The sequence below is a fragment of the Salvia splendens genome, chromosome 20 (genome assembly GCF_004379255.2).
Source record: "Salvia splendens isolate huo1 chromosome 20, SspV2, whole genome shotgun sequence".
NCBI classification, from domain to species: Eukaryota; Viridiplantae; Streptophyta; class Magnoliopsida; order Lamiales; family Lamiaceae; genus Salvia; species Salvia splendens.
In genome coordinates, this window is record NC_056051.1 from 1,298,815 (window position 1) to 1,311,891 (window position 13,077).

A 13,077-nucleotide genomic window follows, 5' to 3' on the forward strand; every position below is an offset into this window, starting at 1 on the left:
ATGATAGATTGGAGGTTCGAGTCAACATGAGAAAGATGGGGAAACATTGTTTATCTTCTTAAAAAAAGACCTCTGTTCAACTTTCTAGTAATGTTGTGCTTGTAATATAGATAAAAAAAAATCTTTAAATAATTAAATACCCACATTATAAAATTTGAAGGACATTAGTTCAATATCTTTAGAATTTATTTAAATTTGAAGGGGGGATTAGCAATAGTGACAACACAAAAGATGGATTGACCTAGACCAAGTACATGATTGATGTCATGAGATGATAGAAAAATGAAGCATCATTAAATTAGAGAGCATGGAATAATTGCAGCAAGGACAATTTTTCTTATAGTATACAGTTGGAAACATTGAATCACACTTTTCAACAGACGACAGAACCCTTCAGAGGAAGCCAATACAACAGTGCCCACTGCTACACTACAGTGTTTCTTCTCAACCCACGTACAAAACCCACATTGCTATTCTGTTATTCCCTACTTTATGCATTTCCCTATACTACCAAAACCCATATTTTACAAAAACTATTCAAACTTCCTTAATAATTTTAACTATTTGCTTAATACTCTCTCCTCCCCTCAAAATAGAAACATACTCACTCCGTCCCATTAAATATGAAACATTTGATTTTCGGCACGAGATTTTACATAGCGTTGTTTTATGAGTTAATGAAGAGAGAAGAAAGTATGAGAGTGGAAAAAGTAGATAAAGTTGTTTCTATTTTATGAAAAGTTTCATTTTAAATGAGACAACCCAAAAAGGAAAATGTTTCAATTTAATGGGACAGAGGGATGCAAATTACTGGAAAATGGGTTCTAACTCATTGGAGAAAAAATTTCCTAAAAAGAAAAGCTTATATTTTTTTTCGAGACGGACCAAAAAGGAAAGTATTTCTATTTTTAGGGTATGCGGGAGTAATATTGCTATTATTATTGATTTTCTATTTCAAACACTATTTTGAGTCTTCTAACCCACTCTTCGTGACGGAGCTACAAAAGTGCACCGAGTGGGGGGCAACTATATAGCAATGTTAAAACGTAACACATGCTAGTATTTCGGCATGGTATCATACTATACCAAAAATCCTGATATTTTCAGTATCTTTTCGTTATATTTCACCACCCCTAGCCATAGATGCAGAGTGTGTCTTCTCTTGCATTTGCTTAAGCTTGGGTTTCCTGACAATAAATAGCTTTAGCAATTAGTCTTCAAAATCCCAATGGGCCTGAGAGACTGAATACCATTGCCTCCCCTTGTCCCTAGTGGTGTAACACACGTTAATATATATGCTTATGCATGTCCCATGTATTTGACCACATTTTAAATGGAAGCCAAGACATTAATTGCCAATATTGAAAATATAGAAAGATAATTAAAAAAAAGTAGTACAAAAGTAAAAAGGAAAGCTATTAATCTTTAAAAGGGAAGCCTTCTCCCCAACCACAAACCTCCAACTATAACTATCACTATTCACTACCAAACAAACAAATCTATACCCATCTATTCTCCTAGTTAGTTTTTTTTTTGGAGGCAAAAAAATGGATCCTGATGCCTTCTCCGCGAGCTTGTTCAAGTGGGACCCTCGGGCCGGCCTCGCGCCCCCGAACCGGCTCCTGGAGGCGGTGGTCCCCCCGCCAATGCGGCCGCGGGAGCTCGGTGGGCTGGAGGAGCTCTTCCAAGCGTACGGGATAAGGTATTTCACGGCGGCTAAGATAGCCGAGCTTGGATTCACGGTGAACACGCTTGTGGACATGAGGGATGAGGAGCTTGATGAGATGATGAACAGCCTCTGCCAGATTTTCCGGTGGGACTTGCTTGTCGGGGAGAGGTATGGCATCCGGGCTGCGGTCAGGGCCGAGCGGCGGCGCCTCGACGAGGAGGACGCGCGGCGACGCCACCTCCTCTCGGGCGACGTGTCGCACGCTCTCGACGCGCTTTCGCAGGAGGGTTGGTTTCTAGTAACTCTTTCTTATCTTTGGTTTGTGCGGATGCAGAAAAAAATATTGGTAAATTTTATGAATTTTTAGGCATTGATTTTGAAAATTTTCTTAGTAATTTTCAAGAAATTGATTTTATGTTGCATGAACATGAAATAAGAGTAAGATAATGTGCGGGTGGGACTTTAAATTTAAATTTATTTGCCTAAAAATATAAAATATCATCCTATAAAAATAAAGATAATTTTTTTTTCGCCTATCTTATAAAAATATCTCATTTTGATTCGTAGAAAGTTATCTCATACTCGTTACTCATATATATCAATTTACTTACAACTTATATCATTACGACCTACCATTAAACACTAATAGTAATTTGGGTCCTACTATCAGCTAAAACCATTTTAACTATCCTTTTTTCTCATCTCTTTTACTTTACGAATTATGCATCAATTCTTTTGTTGTCTCAACTGTCCTTAATTTTTTTGGACGGAAGGAATAGTATATACATATATGAATTAATTATGGAAGGAAATAATTGTGCTAGGGTTGTCGGAGGAGCCGGTACAGCAGGAGAAGGAGGCGGAGGGGAGCGGTGGGGGAGGGGTGTGGGAGATGGTGGTGGCGAACGGGAGGAAGCAGAGGCGGAGGAAGAGTTGCAAGGGGAGGTCGAGGATGGCGTCGATGGAGGAGGATGAGGAGGAGGACGAGGACGAGGAGGAGACAGAGGAGGGCGGGGGGAACGAGAGGCAGAGGGAGCATCCGTTTATCGTGACGGAGCCGGGGGAGGTGGCGCGTGGGAAGAAGAACGGGCTAGATTATCTATTCCATTTGTATGAGCAATGCCGTGATTTCTTGATCCAAGTCCAAGACATAGCCAAGGAGAGAGGGGAAAAATGTCCCACCAAGGTAACTACTAACTAACTCCTTTTAATTAAAATTCAAATGCTATCCTATCTAATAAATCTACTATATGTCACAAACTATATTCTATTTCAAGACATGTGAGTAAATGGACTGTTATCACTGTCGTTTCTTTTATTGACTATACATACGGCCTTATTCACCTTTCTACTATTTTATCAAGCCTAGTTTTAAATAGTATATCTATAAGGTAAGGCTAGTGTAGTACTCCCTCCATCCCGTCCCCGGCTAAGACGCCACATTTATTAGTGGACACAAGATTTCAGGAGTTGTTGGTTAATGTGTTTAATTGGAGAGAGAAAGTGTGAGTGTAAGTATTAAATGAAATGAGAAAGAGAGTTGAATATTTAATTAAAGTGAAAAAAAGTGATTGAGTGTAATAATTGGAGAAATAAAGTTACCAAAAATAAAAATGTGTTGTCTTGGTTGGGACAAACTAAAGAAAAAAGTGTGTCATTTTACTGGGACGGAGGAAGTATCAAATAGTTTTAGTTTTCAAATTGACGAGAGACAAGGAAGTTTGGTAAAATTTTAGTCAATCCCGCAACTTTAATAATTAGTCAATTATATAATAGTTTAAACATTTTTTACAATTGTTAAATTGATTTAGATTTGGTGGGAAATTATGTATGATTTGAAAGTTGAAATCTATGATTTTCTTGCAAGTATTTTGGCTTTTAAATTACACATAAATTCCTCCAATCTAAATCAATGGGACACGTGAGAAATAGTAGTATGAAATTTCATGATTATGCAATTTTGCACTTTATAATAAACGAAATAGTATGAAAGAATATTAGGTTTTTGTTTGGTATTATGAAAAAAGATAAAATTGGGAAGAACATATTAATGTTATAATTTATGTATATATATGGCTACAAGGAGCATAATATCAAATGTAAGTTCTAATTTTAGTGTTGCTTAAAGGGTAAATGGCCAAAAAACCATGAGTTTGGTCATATTCTGGTCCACCCACAATTTTATAAATAGTCAATAATATTATAACTTTAATATTTTTCTCAATTGTCTCATAACAAACCTTTCATCATGCTTCACATCTCAAATGTGTACATATGATAAGATTAACCACATAATTGACTTGTTGTATAAAATGAATCGTTTAAATATCAGAGGTTCAGAATGTTTTGTTCACATGATATTTTTTATTTACCAAAAGCATACATAATTCTCCCAAATCATTGAGACAATTTAGAAAATATTAAAGTTAATATAATAGGCCAATTTTGAAAGCTACAAAATATATCAGAATTTGACCAAACTTCATGGTTTGTTTTAGCCATTTACACTTGTTTACATTGAGTTATATGATAGATAGATACTGATTAATGCTGCTAATATAGGTGACGAACCAAGTGTTCCGGTACGCGAAGAAGGCGGGAGCCAACTACATCAACAAGCCGAAGATGCGGCACTACGTCCACTGCTATGCGCTGCACTGCCTCGACGAGGAGACGTCGAACGCCCTGCGGCGCGCATTCAAGGAACGCGGGGAGAACGTGGGCGCGTGGAGGCAAGCTTGTTACAAGCCCTTGGTTGCGGTTGCATCTAGGCAGGGATGGGACATCGACGCCATCTTCAACGCCCATCCCCTCCTCTCCATTTGGTACGTCCCCACCAAGCTCCGACAGCTCTGCCATGCCGAGAGGAGCAGCACCACCGCATCCACCTCAATCACCGCCGCGGGAGTCGATCACCTCCCTTTCTAGTCTTGTCCAATTTGTGCTTCAACTAACTTGACCTTTGCTTTTGGTTATGCTAGTTTTTATTAGTAATGTCTTTACATTTTCCTGTCTAATGAGATTTTCTTGCATCCTGATGCCATTTTAGAAGAGAGTTGATAATTAATTAGTGGAATCAACTAAAATTAATCATCTCGAAATTAATTAGCCTCAAATTCACATTGTAAAGAATTGAATTAATAGAGTCAAAAGCTGGAGTCATCATTGCCATTATCTCTAGTGATTGTTAGTTAGTTGCAATTCCAATTAATAGTGCATCATTAAATGTAACAAGACTAACAAAGTGAGCTTTATAGGAAAAAAATGATAACATAAATGGTGAATCTCTGTTTGCATTAGCCAACAAAATTGTTTTGGTTCTCTCCTTTCTAAAGTAAATACATATGAATCAAATTATGTGGACTATGAATTGAACATATACAGTTTAAGGAAAATAAACACTATGATCATTTACTACAAATCTAATTAACTCAAAACCCTTCCAGCTAGAGGTGCATTCTGTTGAGATAGGAATTGGGCATCACCACTCTCTGTCTCAGATCCATGTCTCCATTCCTCTATTTATGATGATGAGTCAGTAGTATACTCATCATCATCATCATCATCATCATCATAAACCAGAGCAAAAGATTCAATCGGATCGAAAGGGACGGATTGATCAACATCAACTCCGGCATCATCATCCAAACCTTGAAGGAAGGGATGAAGCAGCAGCATCTCACAAGTGAATCTGAAGTTAGAATTCCTAACAAAGCAGCCCTTGAGAAATTCCCTAGCCTCCTTTGATACTCCATTGGCAATTTCAATCACCTCTCGCCCTTCTCCTATCTTCCTCAGAATCTCAAGCTCCTCTTCCTTTCCCTTCAATGGCGATTTCCCGGCCAGCATCTCGTGCACAATGCAACCAACCGCCCAGATATCGGACGGCGCCTCCTGCACGTGATCCGTGACCGCCTCAGGAGACAAATACATCGGAGTCCCTTCCCAACAACAAACCCCCAATTTCCTCTTCTTGCTAATGCTAACCCTCCTCGCCAGCCCTAAATCCCCAATTTTGGCCCTAATTACTCCACTGATTGGAACGAGCAGAATGTTATCAGGCTTCAAATCGCAATGCACAAATCCAAGCTCGTGAATGTGTTTCAATCCTCTTAGAATAGACCTCGCGTGAAGCTTCGATTCCAATTCACCCAATCCTTCCCTGCCGGATTCCTTAATCCTCCGGGCTAAGGTTCCTCCGGAGCCGTACTCGAGCATCAAATTGAAGGCCATGGTGCCGCTGCTGCCGATTGTAATCTCATCGCCGTAGCACTGAATAATGTAAGGATTCCTCCGCAGATTGGAGTAAACTTCCCTCTCCTTCTGAAGCGAAGCAGAGGAGGAAACCTCCGCAGATTTTACAGCCATCACCGGCGGCAGAGAGATGGATTTGGAAGAGGGCTTTCGCAGAGTAGCGAGATAAACACGCCCAAAACTCCCTCTTCCGATCATCGAAGCCCTAACCCATGCAATTCCATCTCCGTATGAATTCAAATTCAATGCCTCGTCCTCTCCTAACATTGCCAACAAACTTGAAGAAAGAAGCAATGGTATTCAAGGAAAAGGGAAAGTAATTGTGAAGAAGATGGCGATGGATTATATATATAGTTTAGGGTTTGCAATTAAGAGAAGAGAAGGGGTTTTGTTTTCTTATTAAACCAAATTGTGAAGAATAAAAGAAACAGCGGCGTTGCTTTGCGTTTTGGTAAAGGAAACACATTAACGGGAATAACTGTCATATCTATTCGTACGTCACTTATTCTTTTTTTGTCAAACCTCTTCTTTTCTCCAAATTATACTTTCAAACTTATAGCCCACTACTAAAGAGAACAAAATAAGGTATAATGGAATTCAAAATATATTGTAGTTATAATTTTATGTAATTAAATTTAAATTATTTTAAAATTAGATTAATAGTCATTCAAATCATGAATTTTGTTCAAAATCTGGTCTTCCATAAATTTTAAAATTGAAATATTAAATCACTAAATTTAAATCATAAAAATTAACTAAAATTTGACATTGACTCTTAATTAGACTTAATATAGTTGACATAGGACTAGTATAATACTAATACTATCAATCTAAGATCCGTAATTTTTTTAGTGTGTCATTATCCTAAAAATATCACTTATATTTAATATAGGAGTCTATAGACATAGAATTCCCTCGACACCAATACATACTAGTTTTGAATATATTTCTTTATTTAGTTATAATTGTTTGGGAGCATGCAGAAAGTAAATAGCACAAAAAATATCCAAAAACAAACTGTAATAGAATTAATTAAGTAGCACAAAAATTTGGAATCAAAAAATAAAATGAATGATAAAAAAAAGCCAAGAAATTGAAAAAAAGGGATAAATGATCAAAAGCAGGCGAGATGAGTAAAGAAGTATGGTATCAACCATGCGGCCATGTGCTTGTAGCTTTGCTGAGTCATGTGGATGCCATCCCAACTCAGATGTCGATCAACATCTTCACACACACTGACATTAACTCCTCCACACATTCTTCGCAAATCGAAGTTGTATTTACCTCCTATTCCGCAGCAAGCCCTCTCTACCTCATATCCGCTATCTATTCCCGTTTTGAGGAGATCTAGGTAAGCCTTGTAATAGTCGCCGTAGACTATGACAGTATTGGGATTCTCTTGTTTGAGTTCGATGATGGCTTCTTGCAAAAGATCGTTGTGGTGCTTCGCAAATTCATTCAGCTCCTTCACGCAATGTTGGTCGTCAAGGGGTACGCCTTGGAATGCAGTTTTGTATATCGGAAGGCAACCGATCGGGAAGTTTCCGGGAACAATCAATCTTACTGCACCCATCTTTATTGCTCTCTGCAACATTATTCATATTACTTTCAGTTTTCTACTTTTGTAATTGATTAAAATTTTGATTAAATTTGTCTGTATTTTTTTTGTTCGTTTTATCAATATATCTTCAATGAATCATCTAGCAAATTTACCACCATAATGTAGAAGAATGCAAAATTTTGGATACGAAATAGTAGTATTAATCAGGAATTGTAAAGGTAGAAAAGTGATATATTAATTTGATATTTTTTGAAAAATGACAATGCATGGCAATATGAATATGTGAACTCACCTTAGTTCCATTAATGACGGCTTCAACCACTTGAGGAACCATGTTTTTCAATTCCTCCATTTGTTTCCCTTGAAAGATTGCGTAGTTGTAATCATTCCCACCGGTTTCTCCCACCATGAACAGAGCACTTCGGAGTTTCCTCAAACGATCTATAAATACACCAAGCCAAATACTCTATATTAATTATTCTACTACATATATAGATTAGATAGTAAAACAAAGGGTATGTATGGTTTAATTACCTATCTCATTAAGGCTGGTGGAATTGAAGTAGGACTCCATCCAATCCAATTGAACGCCAAGAGAACTATTCGTCACGGGATTCGTTATGTTATGAACAGCCAACGCCTCAGACGACAATGCGGTGGAACCAGCCACGGCAAAGTTGACTCCGTTCCCAAACCAAGTCCCCTTGTGTTTATACGGTGGAAGCAAAGGAAGCCCAGCGGACATTGCTGTTCATCATATATTCACAATTGTAATTGTAACTAAATTAAAAGCAGCTATAATAAATAGTCAAAACAAATTAATATTAATCTTACCAATATAGTCGATCATTAAAAGGCCATTGGAGCAACGCCCTGTAGCTTCCTCAAAGAACGTTTGGCCGTACGGCAGTCTCGCGAAGTTTGTGGAAGCCCCAAGAGGATACTCTCTTATCAGATTTCCAACATCGCTAATTGAATCACCGAGTTGATATATTTCATTGAAGTGGCAATAGCCCAAAACATTAGGAACAGCGCCAACACAAAAAACCAAACCAAAAACAACCAAAACACTGAATACTGTTTTAAACGCCATCGACTGATCTAAACTCACAACAAAAGACAAACACCAATCACCAATGTAGCTAGTATATATAGATGCTCATCCAATTCGAAGTTTGAAAGGATTAGCAATAGATATGCTTGGATATTTTAAATTATACTACTAAGTGCATACTAATTTTATGTTGAAGATAATTAATCGTGTATATTAATATTATTTTTATGCGTATTACAAGGGATCAAAAGAAATATGTACGTCTAAAGGAGTACATGTAAAAGTAATGTAAAAAAGGAAAATAAATCTTGTAGTAGTACTTTTTTTATTCTATTTAATTAGCTGTCAGAATGTTACTAAATCTATTTTTATTCGTCAAGGTTGAATTTAATTAGAATTTGGTATCAAATAGGACTCGAATTGAACTTAAATTCTATCTTTACTTTAATTTAAACAGGTAAAGCATATCTCTAATAAACTAGTAGGAGTAGATTATATTTCTAACAACAAATCAAGCAACTAAACCAATAAAGAAAAACAGCATGGGCGATCCAGATGAGAAAATTTCTCAACAAAGGCAGCCTATTCCACCTAAGCCTCATCATGTAAAATGGAAAGGTATGATTCTGGCCTCCTGTTAGCATTAAATAAGTTTTAATTAACATGTGCTGATCTTGTTTATGTAGGTTTTGAAGAAAATTCATCAGTTATACAACCAAGTGGGAACAAGTGTTTCTTGTGCAAACTGGATGTTGCATACACGGCCGGAGGAGGAACGATGTACGAGCGCCCAAATCTGCCGGCTGTCGCTATTCTTCCTTGCGGTCATGTATTTCATGACCATTGCTTGCAACAAATAACGCCGCCACAAGATTCCAAAACTCCTCCTTGCATTCCTTGTGCCCTTGGTGAAACTTAAATGCAATTTTATTTGGAGGCGCAATTCGAATTCTTTCTGTTAGTTAGGGTTAGGGTTTTTATGTCCCATTATATTCTTGTGAATATTTTGATCAGTTTTATCTCACTTTTCATTCATTGGCTAATTCTTGTTCTCTCCTTGCTTGATGTAGTTCCAACGTGACTTGGATGCTTGTTTTTTATTACTCCCTTCGTCTCTGAAATTTTGTTACATTTTATTTTCTACACTCAAGTTAGATTTATTAGTATATTAAATTATAAAAAAATAAAATTAAATTATATTCTGGTTCCAATTAGAACTGCGGTTTTTCAGTTCCCGGTTTCTCAATTAACCGGCCGGTTACCGTTTAAGCACCCCTAGATTCTTGTATTAATATTATTTATATTTCAATCATATTACTAATATTCCGATAAAACTCTATAAAACTATATCTAAGATGATGATTGTTCTCAAATCAGCTCAAGCCTGCGGGTGGGTCGGTACATTAGCCTAGGGAGTGATTTTAGATACGCAGAATTGGGGTGAAAAAAATATCAAAATTGTTGTGAAAATATTAGGAATAGTTTGGTCAATACGTAAATGTTGTAAGAGAAATAATAAGAAAAAAAGAAGAGGAAATAGAGAAAAAGGTTGAAAATATCTTATTCTAAAAAAATCGCATCCTATGATCTCATATTTCGAAAGATCAACGAATTTAATCCCAAACTCCAAAGCGGCTGCAAATTGAGTCTTTTTTCTGAAATCCCTCCTTGTAGAATTTGGTTTAGGACGAGTGGTCAATATTTCAATAGCGGCAAAAACTAATACTTCCCGCATCCCTTAAAAATAGACTCATTTGCCATTTTGAAATGTCTCTTAAAAATAGACCAATTCTGTTAAAGAAAACTTTTTCCTCTCTAATGATGTTATCTCATTCTCCACTAACAATACTCAAATCACTTTTTTTCTATATATTTTTTACTTTACCAATTGTGCATTAAAACTCGTGCCGTTTTATATGTTGTCGATTTTTTATTGACGGATGACGTATTTTATTGGATTATAATTAAATTGGGATCAAATTTATTGGTAGAAATTCCAATAGGTGATACCATGTCCAACATCAATGAATCCCTACTATGTCGTAATAATATTCTATAAATAGGAGACTAGATGAGAGAAAAACCCTCTCCACTTATGTGACAAATTTCGAACTCCTTACTCTATATATATTCAGGATCTCAAAATCCTCTCAATTTCACACATATATGGGTTTTTCAAGTTCTATTGGTATAATCCAATATTTTCCACACAAAAGATTATACTCTCTCCGTCCCTAATAATGCATCACCATTTGAACTGATACGGGTTTTAAGAGATATAATAAAAAGTGGGTTGAAATGGTTGGTGGCATGTGGGTCCTACTTTAATATATTAGTTTTATATTCCCTCCGTCCCGACTAAGATGACACATTTATTAACTGGCACGGGATTTTAAGAGTTATTGGTTAAAGTGTTTAATTGGAGAGAGAAAAGGTGGGGGTAGGTATTGAAATAGAGAGAGAAAGAAAGATGAATATTTAAATAGATGTGAGAAAAAGTGGTTGTCTTTATTAATTGGAGAGAGAAAGTTTCCAAAAAAAAGAAATGTATCATCTTTGTTGGGACAAACTAAAAAGGAAAATGTGTCATCTTAAGCGGGACATGAGAATAATAAAATGTGAGTGTGAATGAGTTAGTTGAATGTAGGGTACACTACCAAAAATGATAAAAAAAATTGAAAGATGACAAATTTTTAGGAATAGACAAAAATGGGAATAGGTGATAATTTTTTAGGGACGGAGGGAGTACTTGTTATGAACATACATGGAGATTCACGATTAAGTACGGTGAATATCATGTGGAGAAGTAGCAAGTCTTCGTCGATTCTTCGGAAACCGCAAGTTATTTATTTCGTAGAATTTATGCGTATGAATTATTTTTATACATGAATTTATTACGTTATTGGCGTACAATATGTGATTTATATACAAATTGAATTTATCCAAACAATTACCAAAATCTAACTTCTTTTTACACCCTGATAAGTTGCAAGCGGCAAGCCATCATCGGTTCTTTAGAGCATCCACAATGGCTGCGAGCGGACCGGCTAGCCGATCTCCGGCGCTCGCCGGTTCGCTCGCCGAACCATTGTAACCGGCGAGCGCCATTTGGGCGAAAAAATCTGCGAGCGCACGCGGATTCGCGAGCGCTGGGCGATGCGCTCGCCGCCATTGCAGGCTCCGGACCGGCGAGCGATCGGCGAGCGATTTTTTTTTTTTTTCGAAACACTGTATATATGCGCTTTTCACTTCATTTTCATTCGCACCACGGGAATGAAAATAATGTAATTTTTTAAAAATTAATATATTTTTTTAATGTACTTTTTTTAATTTAAATAATATTATTGAATTTTTGCGTATCTGTGTCGTAAATTTAATTCCGTATTTTGTGTGATTGTCAATTATTTGTTTTATATAATTAGGAGTGATGTGGCTAGGCTATTGCTGGGCTATTTGCTTGTCCTGATAATGTGGCAGGAGGATTTTTAGTGCTGATGATGTGGCGGGAGGAGTTTGTGGCTGGGCTATTGCTGGGCGAAAGCCATTGTGGATGCTCACGATTAAGTACGGTGAATATCACGTGGAGAAGTCGCAAGTCTTCGTCGATTCTTCGGAAACCGCAAGTTATTTATTTCGTAGAATTTATGCTTATGAATTATTTTTATACATGAATTTATTACGTTATTGGCGTACACTATGTGATTTATATACAAATTGAATTTATCCAAACAATTACCAAAATCTATCTTCTTTTTACACCCTGAGAAGTTGCAAGCGGCAAGCCATCATCGGTTCTTTAGAATCAAATCATAAGTTCTTCCAAAACCGTAGCATTCTAGGTCAGGATTTAAATTTCTTTATGCTTGAATTGTATGTTGTGGGTGGAGGCAATTCACATCTAACTTAATGATTTCAAAAAGGTACTTATTTCTTTTGGTAATGAGATTTAAGAATGAGATTTAAGACTACCATGTTGAGCGGGTTAAATGAAAAGAATAAAGTACAGAGATTAAGATAAAGTAAGCTAAGAGAGAATAAAGTAAGATAGATGTTATGTGTCGTTTGTTGCCAAAAAAAATGACTGAAATATAGTGGAATAATCCAAAAAGAAATACGAATCAACCATAGTAGAAGGAAAGAATAATAATGTGTTAGGGATGATATACTAAAAACATGTTTCGAACAGTGTGCACGATTAGAAATGTTTGAATACCATAAACTCTACAATTCACTTTTAACCTAAAATGAGAAGAAATAACTTTATCACATTGTTATTAGCTTATGCTTTTAAAAGATGTTTGATTTGCATTTAAATACATGTTAAATCTTTTGCATAGTAGACTAGTTGTGGGACGATGTTCACAGTATAGCTGGTTCTTTGTAGAAGAGAAGTTGTATTTCACAACCTAAATAGGCGTGGAAGGTTGCAATGTCAGTGTGCAAGTTTTCTCACCATTATTAAATAAATAACACTAATGTGGTATAGCAATGAACGGATCTAAGATTGAGATAAGTCTTTCTTGCTATTTATTGAAAAAC

At 36.4% G+C, this 13,077-nt stretch overlaps 3 protein-coding genes across 3 annotated transcripts; 1 reads left to right on the top strand and 2 right to left on the bottom strand.

Annotated features, from left to right (window-relative positions):
• Window positions 1–1,475: 1,475 nt before the first annotated feature.
• Window positions 1,476–4,700, top strand: LOC121781289 (floricaula protein-like). The gene is made up of 3 exons (XM_042179029.1): window positions 1,476–1,956; window positions 2,494–2,855; window positions 4,232–4,700. Exons 1-3 carry the CDS (start codon window positions 1,548–1,550, stop codon window positions 4,595–4,597), a joined length of 1,137 nt encoding a protein of 378 aa, XP_042034963.1. The 5' UTR covers window positions 1,476–1,547; the 3' UTR covers window positions 4,598–4,700.
• Window positions 4,701–4,954: 254 nt separating this feature from the next.
• LOC121781194 (mitogen-activated protein kinase kinase kinase 20-like) lies at window positions 4,955–6,373 on the bottom strand. The gene has a single exon (XM_042178908.1). The coding sequence runs from the start codon at window positions 6,188–6,190 to the stop codon at window positions 5,192–5,194; it is 999 nt and encodes a 332-aa protein (XP_042034842.1). The 5' UTR covers window positions 6,191–6,373; the 3' UTR covers window positions 4,955–5,191.
• A 569-nt stretch (window positions 6,374–6,942) lies between these two features.
• Window positions 6,943–8,585, bottom strand: LOC121781881 (GDSL esterase/lipase At5g03980-like). The gene is made up of 4 exons (XM_042179579.1): window positions 8,319–8,585; window positions 8,019–8,231; window positions 7,777–7,925; window positions 6,943–7,508 (listed from the first exon to the last, which is right to left on the bottom strand). Exons 1-4 carry the CDS (start codon window positions 8,575–8,577, stop codon window positions 7,038–7,040), a joined length of 1,092 nt encoding a protein of 363 aa, XP_042035513.1. The 5' UTR covers window positions 8,578–8,585; the 3' UTR covers window positions 6,943–7,037.
• Window positions 8,586–13,077: the final 4,492 nt, after the last annotated feature.